The 22378-nt window shown below is 42.2% G+C and overlaps 1 protein-coding gene across 11 annotated transcripts in view; it reads left to right on the plus strand.

The window, feature by feature from the left end:
• DOCK10 (dedicator of cytokinesis 10) overlaps nt 1-21906 on the plus strand; it is a 159004-nt gene extending 137098 nt beyond the window's left edge. For 5 of the 11 annotated variants that reach the window (XM_033005484.2, XM_033005477.2, XM_033005480.2 and 2 more), the window contains 15 exons: nt 441-551; nt 1963-2178; nt 2887-2944; nt 3270-3368; nt 5079-5185; nt 5670-5792; nt 6702-6815; nt 7491-7496; nt 13157-13303; nt 13799-14009; nt 16294-16484; nt 17111-17211; nt 17530-17668; nt 19563-19638; nt 21210-21906. In XM_033005484.2, coding sequence (XP_032861375.2) covers nt 441-551; nt 1963-2178; nt 2887-2944; nt 3270-3368; nt 5079-5185; nt 5670-5792; nt 6702-6815; nt 7491-7496; nt 13157-13303; nt 13799-14009; nt 16294-16484; nt 17111-17211; nt 17530-17668; nt 19563-19638; nt 21210-21277 — 1767 coding nt within the window. In that variant the 3' untranslated portion in view covers nt 21278-21906. Of the gene's footprint in view, nt 1-440; nt 552-1962; nt 2179-2886; nt 2945-3269; nt 3369-5078; nt 5186-5669; nt 5793-6701; nt 6816-7490; nt 7497-13156; nt 13304-13798; nt 14010-16293; nt 16485-17110; nt 17212-17529; nt 17669-19562; nt 19639-21206 lie in introns of all 11 variants that reach the window. The other 6 variants (XM_033005479.2, XM_033005485.2, XM_033005481.2 and 3 more) reach the window with 6 other exon arrangements.
• The last annotated feature ends 472 nt before the right edge of the window (nt 21907-22378 follow it).

The raw sequence follows: 22378 nt of genomic DNA on the forward strand, positions 1-22378 counted from the left end.
CTGCCAAGTCTGAAGACATTGGGTTAGACTCTCTGCTGTTCTTGGGCTGCTCGGCTCTGTTCCAGGGAGGGACAGCAGCTGTGATTGTAGCCTTATAGCCAATAAATAGCCACATAAATGGCTATTCTTGATTCATGTGCATTGCTTACAGCAGTAAAAACATAGCTGATGAAGGAACTAAACAGAATCTGATGGTATAGTAACAGAAATGTAAAGTCCAGTAACAATGTGCTTATACTGCAAAATGTGAGCAACTAAAAGCATGGGAAAGATTACTCATAGTCCTTACATTTGTCTGTGTTATCTTCTTAAGACAGGTATAAAAGTGCATCTCTGCTAGCCTGGTACATCAAGTCATACTAAAAAAAGGGATTGAAAACTATTCAGAAACTATTATTTTCTTTGCTAATTGCACCCTGTTTTCTCCCCCCCCCATGCAGCTCATCAAAGCAGTGAGCCAACTGATAGCAGATGCAGGGATTGGTGGATCTCGTTTTCAACATTCACTTGCAATTATCAATAATTTTGCTAATGGCGACAAGCAGATGAAAGTAAGAAACATTTTTTGTCAATCACTACCTCTTGCAAAAGGTCAACAATTTCAGAAGAGCAAGTGTTTCAGTGAATAAAATTGCTGGCTTTTATTAGACATTGATTTATGCATTCATAGTGTGCCTTTTTCAGGCAGCCTGAAATTCATTAAAATGTTTTTGACTCAGAAGCTTAATAATTGAAAATATTTTTAAAACAAAAAAGAGAGGTTTTTAATTTGAAAATTATATTATTCGTTATTTAGTTTATTTTGTTCATTTGATTGATGCCAGAGGAGATATGCATTGTGGCTAATGAAGCACAACTGCAGTTGACTAACACTTTTCATCCTACACACTGTCCCTTGAGTCTGTTCAGTAAATCTGTAGCAGAAACATGCACAACACTTGGGTTTTGCAACAGCCTGCTACCACCCTGATAAAGGCATTTAACTCTTAGATTGGTTACCATTTCTGTTAGATTAATTGTCTGTAATAAAGGTGTTGGAAAAAGATTCCAGTTTTTAATTTTTACAATTCCTGTCCAAACATTTGTCAACATGCATTTTGAATTTTATACTTTCGAGGTGTTTTTCCTTCTCTGTAGGTGACTTTACCATATCTCCACTGAGGTTAATAATAAAGCTAGTGCAAGCAAATTGGTAGACAATTAGCATAAGTAATTTGATGTCTTAATAAGATGCAGTTACAACTGTACTCGTTTTCAAAGTCCAGCTTTGATTTCCCAGCAGTGCAGTCAGTCACGCTGCTTCTGTAACACGCTCATATCTGTGTGACGTAGTGGAGGGAGCATTTAATTTCACTTAATTTTTCTGGATGTTTATACTTTTCAACAAAGGGAATGAGGGGGAAAAAAGTCTGAAAATAGAAATGTATTCCATTGCCCAACTGAAAAAGAGAAACTGCAGAGCTGAGTTAAATATTTTGAGAACAGCTGATACGAGTAATACAAGGGCTCTGTTTTAATCTTGCACAGTGTGAGAAGGCCAGGAGCCAGGCTGTTGTGCTTTATTTGCTGCAGTGAAACATGCTGTGAGCATAGTTAAGCAGGGCTATCTATAGCGCACGGTGGTGTTCGGCAGCTGAAAGTGTACGCGAATCCAGTTCAGGATCCAGTAAGGAACCAGGGGACAGATGTTTCAGTTTGCTGACTTCAGCGGAGCTGTTGCATACAGATGGTTGTAGGACTGACTGACTGACATATCTAGTACGTGCTATGACACATCAGTAAAAAAAGGTCAAGGATTTGTGTACAGTGTGTACGTACTGGGGAACCATGACTCTACTTCAAAGCCTACTGAATTAGGGAAGGGAAAGAAGGTCTTCCATAAGCAGGACTTTAGCTCGTTCAGGTCTGCTGCATGTGGCTCTTCGGATGGTTTTAGTGATGTATTGCTTATCTTTCCCAAAGAACGTTAATTTCCCAGCAGAGGTGAAGGATCTGACCAAACGCATCAGAACGGTTTTGATGGCCACAGCTCAGATGAAGGAGCATGAGAAAGACCCTGAGATGCTTGTGGATCTGCAATACAGCCTAGCAAATTCATATGCCAGCACACCTGAATTACGTAGGACATGGCTTGAAAGTATGGCCAAGATTCACGCAAGAAATGGAGATTTGTCAGAGGTAATGTAAATAAATGAATAGGAAATCCATTTGTCTTCAGGCTGAGATGTTCTGATGAAAACAGCCATGAAAAACAGATGACAGTAGTGATTTAAGAGAATCATACAGCTTCTGTCATATCATTGAAATTAGAGGAAGACTGGTTTGAAAAACACCTGGAGATGTGATGTGCTCATTATCCCAGTTTGCCTAATCGTGACTACCTGATACGTGCTTGAGCAAGGCTTGAAAATGTCTGAACCGGTGGTCGGTGTCACATTAGCATCTCTGCTGCTTAACTCTTACAGGCACAGGAGCGGTAGTGTAGATGAGGTTATAAGCAGTGCATAACTTACATAAAGGATTTTCTTCTTCCCCACTATGGCATAGGAGAGGAGCTTTGTTTATAATGCATCATCCTTTTCATAAAAAACTAAATGGGTGATGCAAAATTCCAATGCATAACCTAGCAATATCTTATTTACTAAGTAATCTTAACAGTTTTCTTGAGCAAATCTATACTTTTACCCAGGGCATCAAGTGAAATTAACACTCAAGAAGGATTTCATCACTTAATCCTTTATTTTCTTAAATGGTAGTATTAATTTTGTCTTCCCTTTTCTGTAGCATGACTTGACAGGGCTGAAAGTATGTGCTCCTTATCACATGTATGCTGCAAGTCATACAGTGTACTGTAACATGTACGTGTATCTTGGTCTCTCGTTACAGGCTGCTATGTGCTATATTCATATTGCTGCTCTTATTGCAGAGTATCTGAAAAGAAAGGGTAAGATCAACATATTCAAAACCAACTATGTATCTATAAACTATTATTCCTGAAAATAATTTTTGGCTGTCCTGCTTTCCTTCCTTATATATAAAGCATTCTTAAAGCTTCTTGAATTCTTTCCAAGTATTTTATTTTTAAAATATATCGTAAATGCTAGTCTTAGCACTGGAACAGTGAAAGTGTGTGTTTTGTGTAAAGAGGGCTAATTAAATGTCTGGTGAGCTAAAAGAGAATGCTTCACTTGTTAGTCTGTCGTTATTAAATATGCATGTATTAACACATACCAGTAGCAGTATACTAATATCATCTTACACTATCATAGGTTACTGGAAAATGGAAAAGATTTGTACCTCACGTATGCTCCTGGAAGATGGTCAAGTCTCTGATAGTAATGTGTTACTAACAACTCACAATGGAGGAAGTGAGTGCTCTAACAGTGCCTGTTTATGGGTCAAATAACATAATTAGGGAATCAAATTACTGTTCTCCAACTGATCTGGAAAAATACCAAAGCAAAAATATTTATAGTGCATGTTGATGGCTGTAACAGCAAGCAAGTAATGTCGGAAACATTATGTGTTACTTTCCTGGTGCTCTTTGGCTGGTTTGATTAATTGCTCAGAACGTCTCTGGTTTAAGGGCTCTTTCAGCAAGAGAGCAGTCTGCTCTTCATCAGCAACAGAAATCCCTCTCAGGTCAATTGGTGTTTAGCACGTAAATCCATGTACAATTCCTTGACTATCCAAAGCTGAGAGCAGGGGGATAGAATTAATATCTGGTGATCTGTATGTAATTTAGTATAGATTAGGATTTTTTTTTTTTTAACCTGTGATGCCTGTTAGAGAAATAAAGTGCAGGTTTATATTTTTAAATGCTCTTATGCCAGTGGTTATTTAGTTTATGAAATGTGTATTTCAAAGTAATTCTCAGCTTGAGATATTTTAGCAATTTTCACAAAGAGCGGTTTCTGGTGGCAAGGGCAAATAGCTGGGGAAGAGAAAACTTAGTTTTGGAAAGACCATAGTTCTCTGATACACTTGGAAGTGTCTGTGGGTGAGATGAAACAATGCGTCCTTTTAGAAGGAAGCTTTCTGTGAAGAGCAGTGTTTCAGAGACGGTTCACTAGTCATAAAATACTTTGCATGAATAACAGAGCACAGTAGGTGGAGTGAAGAACTTGTGGGTCATTTTAAACCTATGTTTAAATGATTTTCAACACTTGACAGAGGGGATGGAGCCCCTCTGTCTCAATGTGTAAATGTTAGCTTTTTAATCGTGCATTAGTACCGTTTTCCTACTTTATGTTGATCACAAACCACGTCAGGAGTTCCATCGCCTCCACTGACGGGTTTACCTTCTCCATTCAAGAGTGATAGTAAAACCTTTGTGGGTCAGACTCTGCCTCATCTGTAACATGCCTGTGTAAGTTGTTCCCTCTGCAACCATTGCACCAAGGCCCCAGCTTGGCAAATACTAGGTGTAAGCTCAGTTTTAATCCTTGGGAGCCTTTCCATCGGCAGCTTCTCCCACCAGCCTGAGCTTTCTACAAGAGAGTTCCTTGGTGAGGGCTGGGTGGCCCCGCTGACCCTGGGCAGGGTAAGGAGAGCCGCTTGAGCCCAGCAAAGGCACAGCGTGCTCCGGCGTGGCCACCTCTGCGGCGAGCCCGGGGCGACTGTGCCCCTCTGGCGTGGGAAGCCCGACGGGTGGGACGAGTGCAGGTCCCAGCGTGTAGCGTTGAGTGCCTGCAGGCCAAGCCCGGAGTCACAGTGCTGAGTGCCTCCCCTCGGCCTGCGACTGGCGACAATTCCTGTATAGATGAGTGTTGCACCTGTAGTTTTGCAAGGACCGCCAGCGCTGTACAGCTGAGGAACCGAAATGCCACAGAGAGGAGTAAGATTGCATCAGGAAAATGTTAAAGTTACCCTTTGCCTGGACAAGTAGATTTATATCATAGAGAAAATAGTCTCATAAATTCAGTCAGTTCCATTTGTGCTTCTCATCACTTGGGCTGTGAAAGAAGTAACTAATCCAGTCAAATAAAATCAGCTCTGTTTTAGTGGCATCCAATAACTGTTTGAATTATCTTGGTTATTCAGTCATTAATTGACATTGTTGTGACTTGCCCTTCAAGGCTTATTTTCCATGGGATGGCCTGCTTTTCTGAGCATTACACCCAACATTAAAGAAGAAGGTGCTATGAAGGAAGACTCTGGGATGCAAGATACTCCCTATAATGAGGTCAGCAGCATTAACATTTATATACTTGTTCTATATTAACAGAGTGTTGTTTCTAATGGATGCCTATGCACATTACAACAAATTATAGTGAGAATGTACTTCACACAGTATTAAAATGCACACAGCTTTTGAGTGAAATGTCATAGCTGTTGTACTAAATAGCAGGGATAAGTGTTTAGCTAGCCAGAATGTTAAGTACGAGAGCTGGAAGTTAGGGCAGGGGGGAGCTCCCGAAGCAAACCTGTTCTTCTGAATGAGATGTCGAGTATTCGAGTATTTTCATGTTACTGTTATTTCAGGTTTTTTATCTAAAGAAGAGCTAGGTCACCAATACCTGATTAAACAGTGTGTCATTGAAATAAACCTTAATATAGAAGATACAGAATAAAAATGAAATAGTGGGTATGTGCTTTTGCTGCATTGGTATCAATTAAATGCCACCAGGTGTCGAGTCACTGAACTATTTGTATTTGTGGAATTGCAGAATATTCTTGTGGAGCAGCTGGAATTGTGTGTTGAATACCTGTGGAAGTCTGAGAGATACGAGCTTATTGCTGAAGTTAACAAGCCTATCATTGCTGTTTTTGAGAAGCAGAGGGACTTTAAAGTAAGTTGGTTTATTTTTTTTTTCAGTTATCTTAAGACAGCAGTAAAGATCAAAATTTTTAGGTAAAAAAAGTGCTTTCTTTAAAAGGGATGCTTTTTCTTGCTGTCTTTAATTTCTCCTTTTTTGTATTGCAAGTAAATAAAAAACCTCTGGTATCTTAGCTTCCTCTTTTCAGCATCAATACAATAGTAAATGAACAAAAAATTTTCAAACAAACCTTTTGTGTTAGCCAGTGGATGTGAATTTTTACATGTGCTTTTTAAACTAAGAGCACATTTGCATTGTGTTTAAGTTTAGAAACTGCTGATAAAGTGTGATCTCGTCACAATTCCAGGGTTTCTTCTTTTCTTATTTACTTGGCAATTTCAATACATAATGGATAACCAGATGATAATCTCATTTACTGATTTTTCTGGTTTTAAAATAAAAAAGAGCAAATAGGTATGTAACAATAAGCTGTATGCTGAGGAAGCAGGTCCTCAGATTTTAACTTAGTTGAAATTTTGTGCTTTTTAGCAGCAATTGTGGATAGCATACCTTTGCGTGGGGTTGGGAGCTGATGGGAACTGTTGGCACCCTGCTCTCGCCTGTGCGTGGAACACTGAGATTCTCTGACCTCTTAGTAGGTCCCTACCACTGCCTGGTGGTGAGATGCTTGTCCTCCTGTGTGACCCTGTACAGAAAGGCACCCACTGCCACAAAACTGCTCAGAAGATTACAGAAACCTTGAAATGAATCTTCAGTGACTGCTAACAAGGTTAAATTATTCCCTTAGCGTGTACAGCCATCTTTGCAAAGGTTTGGGAATCCAGTTAAGGCAAGCCATGTTTGTGCCGAGCTGTAGTGACATTTCCCAAAAATATTCACGTGCTGTCACTTCCCCTCCCTTCTTCCCGTTTCTTAATGCAGAGGCTGTCTGATTTGTACTACGACATCCACCGCTCATACCTGAAGGTTGCTGAAGTAGTGAACTCTGAGAAACGTCTCTTTGGGCGGTATTACCGTGTTGCATTTTATGGGCAGGTAAGTCAACTTTGTGTTCTTTTCTCTCCACAGATTCCCAGATTTCAGCCATGTCCTTCTAATCCAAATGTATTTCAGGGAAGCTAAAAGATGGAAATCATGGCAGTGAATCATGGGGTAGAAACTGCCTCATGGGTCAGATTCCAAGCAGGATTTTACTCAGAAGAGAGAGCTACTGCTATGGATTTAGTGGTGTAATGGAAAACAGACTTGTACGTCAGCTTTAGTTCTTGACTTCATCAAGAAAAAATGAGACTGAGGCAGGGCAGGTTTTTCAGAGTAAAACTTAAATAAAACCAGATAAGATATCTCTGATATACGGCTCTCTCCTCTCATAGAGCTTAAAGCAGAGCAGTATGCAGTAGATGTTTTGTTGTGTTTCTTACTGACTCTGACTTCTGCTTTCAGGCCACCTCTGATTCTGTGCAATATATTGTAGTGTAGTTTTATTCCCTCTGCTGTGCTTCAGCATCCTCAAAGCGTTACTGTGTGCTTTCTTCCACTACAAACCAGTGTAGCGATCCAGCATGTTCCTTTAAGACCTGGTTTTGGCAATCATATTATTTTCTTTAAAATAAAAAGGTGTGTAAACAACAGATTGATGTGAATCATTCTGTTTGCTAATTAGATTTTAATGCAGAAATTTGCTCTTTTCTCCTTTTGATCTTATTCAAGGCTGTGGTAAGTCTAGTTCTTTTGCATGTTTTGTTTAATTCTCCTCACACATCCACCATCCTTACCTGTACTGTTACTTAACATTAACTTTCCTGTGCTCTTGATTCTTTGGTTTGTGGCAGATGAAATAACGTTTCATTCATTGTTGCATCCTGCAAACTAACTTTTGTTCAGTTATCTGAATTACCAAGCTGTATCTGTTGCCATGTGTGTGTGCACCATGGGGCCCAATGCTGCGCCATCTCATCTCAGCAGAAGTTTTTCTCTCAGCTTCACCGATAGCAGGATTGGACCCCTTCTTCCTCTGTTGAAAAACTGCGTGTAGCATTAATGCTGTTTGAATGCAAGCCTGTTTTTCTGGCCTGGGCAGCCACTCGCAAGAGGGAGGCTGTTGTGTCACCCTGTGATCTATGCCAGTGGTAACTGGAGCACTCCGGGCAGGGTGTGGCCATGTTCCTGGTAGTCCCTTGTAGGAGCTTGCAAATTGGGAGTCAGAGGGAAATGGTGAGTCCTGGATCTTCATGCAGATCAGCAAAGCTGAGTTTTCCAAATGCAAGGAGAAAGCAACCTGCACCTGAGGAAGGGTAGAGTTTTCCTTACGCCTGACCTTCCTCAAAATGGGAGCAGCAGTGGGGTGAAACAGGGCTTTGCTACTTGTAACCTCTTGCCAGGGCTCTCCCAAAGGCAGCTACTTGTGCATGGGTAATTTAGCTGCAGCAGTTCTGCTGAACTGGATTAAAATCCCTGTTACAGTGCAATGATTTTTCAGCTGACAGTGCCACAAGGGCAACTTGATTTAAACAGCTTTAGTGCCCTAAAGCATATGACTTTTTCATACTTGCGTATTGCTTAGGCTGTTCCCTGGTGCCCCCAGACACTGAGCCCTAAATGCAAACAGGCACAGCTTCCTCCTTTCCTTTTGCAGCACAGATGTTATGTGGTAGAAAGTGGGACTGCTCTGTATTGCTCCTTGCAGAGGCATAGTGACACAAGTGTATGGCACAGTGCAAATAATTAAAGGTAGATTACTTCCATCAGTGTTACTCGTGTCTCATGTACCAAGGAAAATAGGAGTGGGTGTGCAGAATGGATTAAGGATGGCTTATCGGTACACAAAGCACCCTGGCAAGCGTGGGAGCTACAGATGAAGCCTGACCTGGAAGGAGAGACAGAGAAAACAGTCTGTTCCTATATGGTGGTGGTGCCTGTGTATTTTTCTGTTGGGAATGTTTCCTCTCTTTATTTCTGTCAGCCCCTTTTTCCCATGTGCCACTTGCTTCTATTTTGCCTGGGCAAGTGGAAAGGTGTGGGGCCTTTTGGTCCTTCTGCTGACAAGAGTATTGCAGGCCTCCATGCTGAAAGCAGTCTCAGTGCCCAATTCATTTAAAACATTAAAAGCAATTCCCTTTTTTTGTGCTTCTGGCAGACTTTGCACACTTCTTCCCAAAAGCTAATGGTTGCAGGTTCTACTAGTATTACACAATTAAACCAGTGTAAAGTAATATGAATTGCTCTGCTTAGGCCACTACAAAGGAAATGCCACAGAAGGAAACTCGGTATACAGGTATGGGATGCTCAGTATGCAGGTATGGGATTCCTTTTCAGTCTTACACATACACTGTTCTATAAAATACCTGTGGGTAGAGACATATGTAAGCACACACATATAAAAAATGTATTATTATCACATATGCATTTATTCATTAAACATTTTTATCAGTTGTATCAATAATGAATATATACATAAATACGTTTTGTAAAAATGGAATGCATTGGAAACAACAGCTGCAGAGAAAGCATGTTAAAGGACAAAAGAACGTACAGCAAATACTGTTTGCAGGGAGAATTGGGGGGAAATCTTGGTGGAAAAAAAATCTGCAGCTGCACCTGAAAACCATTCTTCTTTGTGCAAAGGCAGAGACAGTATTTGGTTACTGCAATGCTGCAGGGACCCTCTGGAAGGATGGTTTGAATGAATATAGTCCTTAGGGGGGACGTAGACGGTTGGTTTCGCCCGAGAGCTTTATTTGCCAGTTCAGAGAGCTGGATCTCATGGCAGCTGCTGTTTTAGACCGTAAATTCTGTTGAGGGCCTTTGGTGACAACATCTCACTGCACCACCAAGTGGCCACACTAGCCAGTGCTGAAGATTTTATTCACAGACGAGTGTTTTGAGAAGTCAATATCTTTCTTGAATTAAAACCCCCCAAAAAACAGTTAAATATGATGAATAGCTGAAAAGTCATATTGTGCTGATAAGCAAAGACATTCAAGACTTGTTTTCAGAGCAGCATTTAGGTAAAGGTAGAACTGAGGTTTTGTTCTCCTATCTGTGCAAGAAGCTATAGAAGTCGGAGGGCAGATTTCCATAGTGATAAGCTGACTGTGGGTTTATGTCTGAAGAGCAGATCATGTGTGCCTATTCCAAATGTGATAAAACATCTGTAGCTTCCTTACCAAAGCATACAACACACTCCCCATAGGAGGAGATGCTCACTTGATACAGATGGGGAAAGATCCATTAAATGCTAATTCCTGGCAGGTAAAGCAGAAGGCTTTACCTCAGCACGTTGGCTGCAGGGTTGGTGTGTATTCTTCCAGCAAAGGGCAGAGAAGAATCTGATTTACTGTGTGCTCCAAGGTCTGTGTCAGAGGGTGTAGGGGGAGGAAGAAGGGCCTTTTCAGCGCTCCCGTGGTGACAATCCCAGGTCACAACTTGATTCTCAGCACATCAGAGCTCAGTGCAAACCAATAACCTATTGCCCAGGAGGTCATCTACCTTACATTACGTTCGACTGCTCCATGTAATAATTTCCATCTGTAAGGCTGCATTGTCCTTGCGGGGTAAAACCAGCCCGTATGAAAATAATCCAGGGATATGCATTGATAATGTAATCTTGGCAGCTTAATATTTTAAAATCCTGAAATTGGAGGATATTTGGCTCCTGAAAAGTATTTAATCTTACTTTCAGTAGTCTTTGCCAGACATATAGCATATGGCAGAAAAGATTATTTATAGCTCACAATTAACTTCTGCTTGTCACTTGTCAGCTGAAATACTGTAGGGAATATGTACTTAAATGATGTCTCTTGCATTAGAGACAAGACTAAATCTGTTAGTTGTTTGTTTTCAGATATTTTTGTTAAGCAAAACCATTAACACAGATATCATTTTCGTGTGCCATGCAGCATCAGCACAGAGATTTGACACTTACAGTTTTGGTATAAAAACTGTTCCAGCATGCAGGCAGTGTTTAAGAGCATAAAGTGTATTCTAGCTTGCTCTGTGATTAATTTGGAAAACATGAGGGTTTTTTGTTGAAAACACTGAATAGTAACAGAAAACAGATGCTTTTTGACAGAAGTAATCCTGAGTAGCATGTTTAAGTATGGTTGCATGAAACTAATGAGGTTTTCCCACATAAAGCAGTTTTGCTTCTGTGGAAACAAGATCAGAAACCAGGTTATGATCCTGCAGATCTTTTCTCAGTGAAATCAATAGAAAGTCAGTTGCCTGCCCAGTTCAGTAAATGTTTATAGGGTGTCAGCTTTTGAGCTCTAGATTTGTTCTCTAATTACCTGTGAAGATCTTCATATGCCTGTGGAGTTTTATTGATTATATTGTTAAAAATTGTGCAATGTTAGAAGGTCATTGTGAGACTGTTGCTGCTGGTAGTCATTGGTTTCCAGTAACCACAGAATCATAGAGTGGTTTGGGTTGGAAGGGACCATAAAGATCATCTAGTTCCAACTCCCCTGCCACAGGCAGGGACACCTTCCCCCAGCCCAGGGTGCTCCCAGCCCCGTCCAACCTGGCCCTGAACCCTTCCAGGGAGGGGGCAGCCACAGCTTCTCTGGGCAACCTGGGCCAGCGCTTCACCACCCTCACAGGAAAGAATTTCTTCCTTATAGCTAATCTAAATCTGCCCTCTTTCAGTGTAAAACCATCACCCCTCATCCTATCCCCACACCCCCTGATCAAGAGTCCCTCCCCACCTTTCCTGTCCCCCCTTTAAGCCCTGGGAGGCCGCTCTAAGGTCTCCCCGGAACCTTCTCCAGGCTGAACCCCCCCAACTCTCTCAGCCTGGCCTCACAGGGGAGGTGCCCACAGTGCTCTTGGCACTTGCACTTACCAAGTTAAAAGACAATTTTATTGCCCCCTTCTCCTCACCAAAGGAGAAGCCAGAGATGCATGTATTTGTTAATCCCTATTGAAATAAAGCTTGGAGCTCTTTTCCTAAACCAACATTGAAATTTACAGCTAATTTATTTTAATTCTGTACATATTTTTATGAAGATTTGCCTAGTCAATAATTTTAGTGGCCAAAATTGAAATACACTTCAACATGAAAAGGCTGGATTTTGCAGGAGTACCTTCCAAAGAGATTTTGGTGGTATCTCTTGACTTCATTCATTTGTGCTTCTCTGGTTTTCAACAGATGGCAGTTTGCCTAGGCATATTGTAGAATTATCAGTCCGAGCCACATTGTGTTAAATTTAAAGGAGCTTGGGTCTGATGTCTTTAATGCTGTCTGCCTTTCCCCTTTATCCCTGCAGCTTCACATATTTTCCTGTGGGTCACTTTCTGTTAAGGTGAGAGGAGGAGGGTTTGGGTGCAGCTGCAGTGGTTAACACTGCCAGATTTCATCATTGGCATGTGAAATCCTAGGAGGAGGCTGGTGCTGCTCATGGCGTTGGGATAAATCCAGTCCTTGTTAATGGGGCACCTGCTGCTTTCTGCTCATCTGGGAGAGCATCTCCTGGAGTGTTGATGTAATGTTCATCATGTAGCAGTTGAGTGTCTCACCTGCATGTGATGCAATGCTGTGTTAATTTTCTGAAGCCTGACAGGTTCTTGTTCAGCTCTTCAGTGGAGCCTTTCATTAAAGCTCTGCCAAGTCCATCCAGTGTAACAAGTAAATGACCTTAACAAGATGGAGCTTTTTTGCAAAGGACCACAGTCTGTGTGTCTTTTTTTTTTTTTTTTTCCTTTTCAAATGTAAATCATTTACTAATTGTCTCTGCAAATGCTGCAATTCTGTATGGTCTTTCAAGATGACACCAAAGTTCCTCCTCAGCTGCCCTGAACGGATGCAGAGCGGTTCCGGGTGCTCCCCATGCCGTGGCCCCCCGCATCGCCGCGGGCAGCACTGCCCGGCCTTTGCCTGCACACGTGGCTCCCAGATAAGATGTGCTGGAGGTGGCACCCTGCATGCACCCCAGCTGGGCTAGGCATCCAGCAAACAGCTGCTACACCTGTGTTCTGGTAGCATAGTGCTTCCAAAATAGTTAATTTAACCAAATGATTAAAATTTAAAGAATTTTTGATGTCCAATTTTTAATTCATTAGGGTTTTTTCATCATATACACATCAGCATTCTCATGAAAGCACTTTAACTCTTTAAAAAGCTGAGTTTCTTACATGAATAAACATGTATGAGTTATTTCTTGGGTAACTTTGGAGATACCAGACCAGTATAAACACAGACCTCTAGGTCTGCAGCTGCTAGGAGTGGAAAGGGGTAAGCTTTTAACTTCGGTGCTGGCGGTGGCATGCTGGATACTCTGGTGGGTACACAGGCAACCTTGATTCCTGATGTAAGCATCTCATCTAGGCTTTGCCCTGCTTCTGGTGTTCACTGTATCCTTCCATTTTTTTCCAAACAGGGTTTTTTTGAAGAAGAGGAAGGTAAGGAGTATATCTATAAAGAACCAAAACTAACTGGCTTGTCTGAGATCTCTCAAAGGCTGATGAAACTTTATGCAGACAAGTTCGGAATAGATAACGTGAAGATCATCCAGGATTCCAACAAGGTAGGAAAGGCGTGTGGTTTTTGCATGAGTGAGAGAACTGTGTGCACGGTTCACGTTTCGAGAGCTGTGTTTTGAATGAATACGAACTGAGTGTATGTGTAAACTACTATGACCTACTTTTACAAGCAAAACAAGACCCTCACCTTATAGTACAGCAGGTGCTGTATGGTTACAGCAGGGCATCACAGTCAGTGGGAGAAGAGCATGTTCCAGCATGTGCCTGCAGAGAGCATGCAGATATTTACTGCAGTGCGGAAGCAGGTTGTTTTTTCTTAGCTTTCATCTGCTTTTGCCAATGGCTATATTCAAAAGTCCCACTGTTCTTAGGGGCCTCTTGGTTCAATATCTTTATATTAATCTGTGGACTGAATATTACATTTGGAAGTCTCAGTTTTAATTGGTATTGCTATGATAAAGTATCGGAGAAGTATAATGGATGCCTTGGAAGCTCATCACACTTAATAGAATTTTCTTATGTTTGCCACTGTTACACAGGTCAACCCCAAAGACCTGGATCCAAAATATGCATATATTCAGGTGACATATGTTACGCCTTTCTTTGAAGAGAAAGAAGCTGAAGATCGGAAGACTGACTTTGAAATGCATCACAACATCAACCGGTTTGTGTTTGAAACACCTTTCACACTCTCAGGAAAAAAGCATGGAGGTGTAGAAGAGCAGTGCAAGAGGCGCACAATCCTGACAAGTACGTTTGCTCAGGCTGCTTCCCCCTCCATCCCAACTCTGCTAGTTAAGCCCAGCAGCGCTTTTCATGCGCCAGGTTTTCTGCAGTCAGTGGACACAGCATATTGTATAGAAAGATAAGCAATATTTTTCAGTGTGTCCATTGGCAAAATACGTGCTTTCTTACAGTCCTGCTGACTGTCCTAGGGAAAGTTATTTTCTTTTCTGGAGTCATCAGCTGTCTTATTTTTCCTTATTATTGACATCTTAACTGTTCTTGCAGTGACGTAATTTGGGAGTGGTTCTGCTGGAGGCTTAGCACTTGGAACCATTGTTCTTTTAATAATAAGTCAAAGAAAACGCAAAGTAGGGCGTCTGTTCTGCTAAGAAGAGTAAAATTTAGCAGATACAAATTTTTGTTCAAAATGGGAGTAAGATACCTCTCACTTTAAAAAATTCTATATAATGCAAGATTTCATCTAATTGGGCACAATCAGTGTTTTAAGACAGGAATGTTGGAAGCACTAGATATGTCTGTTCTTACTGAGTCATATTAAACAGAAAATGTTTAGTTCCTTATCATGAGTGAAATCTCTTTCTAAAGAGACATCCTTTGTGAAACTACTACTGAAACTTGACCTGCGAATTTTGGCTGGGAGTATGAGAAACTGTCTGAGATGGAGGTGGTGTTCTCATGGGCAGCTGCGAGCAGAGAGGTTGATGTTCACAGCAAAGGCTCCTGAGTGACAGAAAATCCAGTTCCCTACCAGCTTCAGTGCATCATCTTCCCCCAAAGAGCAAAGTGAAGAAAGCTGCTTACAGCACAGGGGTAGTCGCCTAAAAGTTTTGTTCTGGCAAGTCAGGAAAGAGGCACTGATGTCTGAGGGCATCTTGTTCCATGACACAGCTTTGCTTGTAAGAAGAAGAAAAGAGAGGTAGCTTGTGTGTAGGGATTTTTAAGTGCTTGAATAGCAGTAGGTGTTTGGAGATCTTTACTGAAGCAGGTAGTTTCACTGACTTTAAAGTGCAGCTGTTATGGTATGTCTGGCAAAAACAGAGAGGGTTGTTCTTCCAGCAGAATATTTTCCCTGGGTTATTACATGCTGTCATCAGCTTGCACCACGCTCAGCCTGGCTCTGCCTTCAGCGTTAGGTGGGAATTTGATGACATTCTCTTCTCCCCTGCTTTTCCTTCTGGCACCTGCCTCGCCTCAGTGCTTTCCTCTAATGGAAATGTCTATCTTCCCCTCCTCGACCCTGATAAAGTAATATATTTTCATTTGCTTCCTACGTAAAGAGAAAGGCTTTCAGTTTGGGAAGAAAGCAAGGCTTAGCAGTATGGCTGGAGGAACAGTGGTATTTAACAGTGCTTGTGCAGAGGGACTGGGTGGCTTGCACAGCACCCACTCAGCACCTCTGCCCTGAGCCTGCTGCCTGCGTAGCGCAGGGGGCAAGTGCAGCCTGCCTGCGGTCTGTGGATCGCTGGCTCTCTCCTGTGCCTGGCTGTGGCTCGCGCTTCCAGCTCTGGAAGTCCTGGGTTTCCTGCTCTCCCAGGAGACAGCCACCCCATAAGCTGGAGCCCATTTAGATCTGAGCTGACTGGCAGCAGATGCTCACTGGAGGAGGGCGTACATGGAGTTTGGGAGGCCTTCCAAATGTGTAGGGCAATCAGGAAAAGATTGCTAGCTTAGATCAGACTTAATGTGCCATAACAGTACCTTTGCCAGACCCCTTGAGATCCGTAAAAAGGCCTTGCGTGGAAGGAAGAGGTTTTAAGGATGAATAATTCCTCTGTCAGCTCCCATAGCAGTATTTAGGTTGAATACTAAAAGTAATTCCTCTCTTATTTAAGGGGGATGTTTTAACAGTTGTTCATCTGTGAGTGAGCGATACCCAATTCAGCTAAACCAGAGGTTCCTACCTCTAACTTGAAACATATTTGATGGGATGTTTTGAGCTGTTTGAAGTTTGGTATGGGCTTATCATTTGGTACTTTAACTCAGAAGAAGAAATTTGTGGATTCTAAAATCTGAGCGGTGAGAGCTTTTTGCCTGTCATGTGGATGTGACAAAGCTCAGTACCAAACAGTGGTGAATTCAAAAGGAAATGCTCTTCCAGTGCCAGGTACATCAAAATTCAATTTGGACCTGCTGTGTCACTTTCACTCATTTGGTGATTAAAACTTAATTTGTATGGATTGATAAAGAGATTGAAAAAGTCAAAAGTTAATACTTTGACTTAATTGTTTTGGTTTCTCAAATACTCTCTTGGGTGAGTTTCTCTGATACATTTCTTACTTTTGAGTAGCTAGTCACTTGTTTCCCTACGTGAAGAAGCGTATTCAAGTCATAAGCCAAACCAGCACAGAGCTGAACCCTATTGAAGTAGCGATTGATGAGATGTCTAAAAAAGTCTCAGAGCTCAATCAGCTTTGCACAATGGAAGAAGTGGACATGATCCGACTGCAGCTCAAACTCCAAGGAAGTGTCAGTGTCAAGGTAATGACAATTTGCCTCTTTTTTTTTTTTTTTTTTTTTTTTTTCTGGTCATATCTTGTATTCCAGTGCTATTGGAGCCTGCTCTAAAAATGCAAGGGAATGGAAAGTTTTCCACTGATGTTTATGAATGCTGTATTTATGTGCAAATATAACTATTTCAGTCAAATCTTCTCTAAATAAATGTTAAGACCTTTCTAGCAAGACCATCACATGTTACTTGAGAATACAGCCCCTAATACCCTAATACAGCCAAACATGCAGATACTTTAAAGGGAGTTTTGTTAGGTTTGGTTTTGTCATTTCCTATTTAGAAAAGATGGGACTGGTGAGAGGTGTGTGTATTTCGGGCCCCCATTAAAATGTCTTCAAATACACAGTTTTCTAGATGGTTAACTGTCTGAGGACTTTCAAAGGCCAACAGAGATCTGCAGTTTGTGCACGGCTGACCAACTCCCTTTTCTTCGGTAAAAAAGCTCTCCAGGATTCATCCAGGTGACAAGAGGAGTAAGATGATGTTCCTCACATAGGCTTGGTTGCCTGAGGCCAGTCCCCAAGCCTTGGAACACAAGAGAAAATTAAAATAAAGTGCTTGTTCTCTGCACCTAAGATGTGTAACTTTCCCCCAGGTAAATGCTGGACCAATGGCATATGCTCGAGCTTTTCTTGAAGAGACAAATGCTAAGAGATATCCTGATAATCAAGTTAAGCTTCTGAAAGAAATCTTCAGGTAAACATTAAGTTCAGAATTTCCACCCTCTGCATGAGTAGGTGTGACATGAAATCAGGCCAAATTGAATCAGGCTAATTTACATCTGCATTTACCCTATCTTACAAGTCATTCCCAAGAAAACATTTACTGAAGTTTTAGGCTGTCCTAGTAGCCTATGTTCTTCTTGATCTGGGAATGAGTTCTGAAATTCACTTCTAACAAGGTGTAATTTGCAGAGGAACAGTAGTGTGCATATATAGATAGATAGATAGATAGATAGGGTTTTGTCATTACTACAAAATTTGTATGTTGTTCTCTGTGTTTTTGTGTTTGTAGGCAATTTGCAGAAGCATGTGGGCATGCTCTTGATGTCAATGAACGCCTTATTAAGGAGGACCAATTTGAATATCAGGGAGAGATGAAGTCTCATTATAAGGATATGCTCAGCGAGCTCTCTGCAGTTATGAATGAGCAGGTTAGATCATCTGTTTTGTTGCTGGTTGGGCTGAATGGGGGTGGCTAATTGTGTCTTTTAGTGACAAATGAAGCTGTAGAACAAAATAGTAGAAATAAAACCTGGCAGTGCAACAGTCACTGAGAAAACATAGTTTATTCCTTCCCCCCCTTTTTTTTTTAAATCTAGCTGTATTATATATAATGAATCTGATTGATCAACAAAGATTTGTCTTCTACCTGTCTTGTTATGTATTGAAAAGTTGAATGTTCATGAGACTAAATGCAGACTGAGGTCCAGAGGCACAGACAGATCATCAGTTAAACTAGTGTTTTATGCTTTGCTTGCTTTAACCTACAGCTGTGATGTATTTAATTAAAACAATAAATTGCTTTTAAGACCTAGCTTATAACTGGAGGAGGTGTCTTTATAGTTTCTTTTTGTATTCAGCTTTCAGAGCAAGAGTTATTTTTTTATATTTAAGTACACTGTCTAAATACATGCCATGTATTTCAGCTGTTAGGAAGGATGAACATGCTTGGCTACATTAGATGAAATGCACCCCAAGTGAACTGGACTTCAGTGCACACTTGCAGCTATTCTACTGCTGTGTCTATGCAGATATTTTTTATTAAGTTTTCCATTTTAATTGAAATACTTAGTGATTCTGCATATTGAAGTACAAATTAAATCATGCTTAATTATTTCTCTTCATGTTTGTGTGTAGGCCACCTTAAACTGCATCTGAGAAATACTTATTCTCTAGCAGTTGCCCTGCATTTCCAGGTGTCTATAGCACACATAAGCACTGTTTGTGTACAGTTACTTTGTTGAACATCGGTATCAGTGATGGTATCTCACAGAAGTGTCTTAACTGGCACTCATTAGACCATGCTGTATTATTCATCTTCACATGTGAGGAGACTAAGGACTTACCATTGGTTTTGGCCCGTTGTTATACTTACTGTAGAACTGAGCTAGTTTTTCACAGAGTGTAAAGCTGTGCAGTTGCTTTGAAGGCTTGGTGTATGCCAGGTGGGAGTCAAGCTCAGTGGTGGTTTCTGTTCTGTGAGTTGTGCTCCTTTCCTGTTTAGGTGTATAAAGATTTGTGAACCTCAAGCATTCCAGTAATTTTATCATAAGTAATACTTACCACTGTTTGCTATATTAAATATGTAAGTATTAAGGGTATCATTTGTTACTCAGTGTTCATGCCTCTCCTCTGAAAGTTAATTTGGCCATCCAGTCAATGTGCATAGGCAATACCATATGTCTTGTGTGAACTACTGTTCCCCACAAGAATGGAAAATGTATGGTCAACTTAAATGAAGCGTAAGCAGCCCATGAGTTTCAGCATTCAGAAAATATTAGGTGAGTTCTATTAGATACTCACACCTGTATTTATATGAGTGAGCTCTCGGTTTTCTTCATGTACATGAAGAGACTAAGTAACAAAAAATTACTTGTACATAACAATGTCAATAATGTAAAGTTAAGAGTTCATCCATCAAAAGTCAAAATCATCATCTGTTTAACCAAAATCATCTGAAAGTCCACACTGAAAACCAGTCTCCCACTTGCAGCCCTGTGGGGACAGCCTTACAGGTGTCCAGGCAGCGTGGCTTTTTAGGAAAACTCTACTCCTCTTGCAGTGAATGCATGAACTCCCTACTTCTGCGCAGTGTGTTGCCTCAGAGGAATCACATGCCATAAACTGTGGCTGAAATACTTATCTCGCAGTTGGAAAGCTTGAGGCTCTCTTGTAGCTGTGCTGTGTGCTTTACACCAGTTAGATTGACCATCTTTCCCATTGTCGTATTCAAAATGGGTTTGTTTGCTCACCCACTGACAATGACTCTTTCATCACCATATGTTTTTCTCTGTTTTGTTTTGTTTTGTTTATCTTTTCTGACAGCTCTGTCATGGTCCTTGCTTATACAGCTTCTCTTCTTCCCTGTCTAACATTTCCCTCAATACTATAGCCAAAAGTGGTATGTTCACTTTTCTTACATTTATTTTTTCTTTTAATGTCATGTACTTTCCTCACTTGCTGTTTTTTCTACTTGGTATGTTTGTTTAGTTTCACGTCTAATGACTCCCTTGCTAAGGGAGTGGAAAAAAAAAAAAAAAAAAAAAAAAAACACCACAAAATACAAGGTATATTTGTGAGGTATTGTCCATGAGCAGTGTTGAGACCCATGTCCTTTATGATCCTAGTCATGACCTTGGGGAAGTCAGTGGGGCAGCTCAGTAAGAGCCTCCTGATGCAAAGCATGTGCCAGTAGTAGCAGAAGTGGCCAGATGGAAGGGCCGGTGACAAAGGGCATAGGAAGGTACTGATGAAGCCAAGCCCCCCTTGTCCCCTGAGTGTGGTCCCCCTCTCGGAGCCCTGCCCACGCCGGGGCTCGGGGGGGCCGGTACAGCCCGGCGCTCCGTGCCCACCCTGGCTCTCTTCTTCTGACGCCGCCGGGGCGGGCGTTGGATTTGGGTGCCGGCTGGGTGAAGCCGGCAGTCGGGGCAGGCGGTGTGTGCCGCAGCCAGGCTGCGCTCCGCCGTGCTGCCCGCCTCTCCTCGCACCTTCCCCGGCGGTGCGGGGCGCTGCCAGCGAGTGCCTGCGCCCCGGTGCTCTTCCTCCAGCCCCCGGCGCGGGGGCAGCTCCTTCCCGGAGCCGCCCGAGTTGCCGGCTCAGGCACTAAAGCTGTATGTGGAGGCAGCGTGGCCCTGTCTGCCCGAGTAGCAAAGGCGGTGTGGTTGACCTGCAACCCTGATGAGGGATAACGGGGGGTTGGTGGCGTTAAGATTACACCCGGAGCTTTGTGGAGGGCAGAGGTTTTTCTTCCACCACTGACGGCTGCATGGTCAGTGGGGATGGCCTGAGCCTCTGCTGTGGATGCTCCAGCATAGTGCCCCATGGAAGAAGGCAGGTTTTCAGTCTGTATTTCTAGAAGTAAGTAGGAAAAATAGCTATTACCAAGGCTAAAAAGAACTTCAGAAAAAGTCGTCCTTCTTGCTCAGGCCTATACGTAGGACAGGGCAGAGCAAGCTTTTGCCACTGCTTCTCCCCAGGAGCGCGGCTCTGCCAACAGCCTCAGCCTGGCGGTTGGTCCCAGCCCTGCTAATGGGCATATTTTGTCAGCTGCCGCGTGTGTGAAGCGTGGGGGGTGCTGCGTGCCCCGAACGACTGTGTGGGCAGAGCTGGGGCCGGTCCGTACCACGGGCTGTAGGTGCCAGTGCAGGCGTCTGCTGAGTTTATAAAGTGTAGGTGACTTCTCCGTTGTGGTTGTATGAGAGTTGTTAGAGAAGCGTGGCTCGGGGAACCCCACGAAGCAGGAGCCAGTGACCCCAGCCCCGCTTTCCGACATCCTCCCTCTCGCTTCAGCCTCTGGCCACTTCTGGGTCCCCAGGAAAAGATCCTTTTCCTCTGTCAGATCCTTAGCAACGTTGTGTAATAAATAAAAAATGGGAAATCCTTGGTTAGACAATGAACACTTCAGACACCAAACTATTCAGATCTCTCTCACTGTTGTCTTTTTTTTATTTTCTTTTCTTTTTTTACGAGAAGATTGCATACAAGGAGGACTCGGCAAAACAGCAAGGAATGGAGCGCACTTATTCACGAGTCATCAATAGAGCCAGCTCGTCTGTGCCAGCAGCAGCCACCCCGGCAAATCCTGATGCTTGACTGCAGCATGGGGAGCACACGGCCTTGGGAAGACCTGGGGTGGCTGGGGGGGTTTTTTGTTCTTCGGGGTTTTTTTCCTTTTAGATTAATAGTACTGAAAATTAATTTGATCATGGACAATGCCAGGAAAAGGATTTGTGGGTTATGATTTTAATTTATTGGAAGTCCTTATGGTGTTATTTTTTAAAACTGCAAGCTTGATATTTTTTTTATTATTTTGCCTGCCCCGATATTTGCACATTCCCTGTCTTTTTTTCATTGTCAATTTTTTGGTTTTGAGCAGCCTTTATTAAGCCAGGCTGATTATGAAATTCCCATTGAACAGATAGGTACACAGCAAACCCTAAGTTTGCTATAAATTATAATATATCTAATGCTAAGTCCTAGTATACATATATTTTAAAGGTCAGAGTGGATGTTTTATAACATTTAAGTATATTGCAACTGTAAATAGAAGATGTGTAAAATACGTCATTTTTACAAAATTTAAAAAATATCTTTTTAGTTAATTATGACAGTACTAAGGATATGGATAACATTTCAGTTACCATTATATTAAAATATTTGTGTATGTGTATAAAAGCGTCCATAAAATTTTCTCTTTGAAGGTCTGTGCATTGGTTCATTCCCATGTCAGCAGTTTGCAGAGTGGTGAGGCTCAGGATGCCTCCTGCATCCTGGCTGTTGCGTTGTGGTTGCTGACGGGGAGGCTTATGACCATCTGCAGGACGTGGCTTCAGCTCCTCTTCACAGCCCGGCACTGAGGCTGCCCTGGGAGACAGGGGCTCGGTGTGATCCTCCTGCTTGAGGCCAAGGAAGCTCTGCTCTTCCTTTGAAGTTCGTAGTCTCAGATTTTGCCCCGGGCCTATTGGAAAACTGTGTGCCTCTGGTGAGATGTTTCAGTTTCTGCATCCTCTTGGGATGAGGTGGACCGGTTCTGCCGGCTCTTAGGAGTTCCCTTTAACCTCGGCACTCCCACGCTCCTTCGTGTTCGTTCCTTTGCCTGCAGAAACCCCCTGCTTTCAGGGGTCCAGGCTCGTTGTCTGTGT

This window comes from Tyto alba, unplaced genomic scaffold (assembly GCF_018691265.1).
Source record: "Tyto alba isolate M040663 unplaced genomic scaffold, T.alba_DEE_v4.0 Super-Scaffold_10, whole genome shotgun sequence".
Taxonomy (NCBI): Eukaryota; Metazoa; Chordata; class Aves; order Strigiformes; family Tytonidae; genus Tyto; species Tyto alba.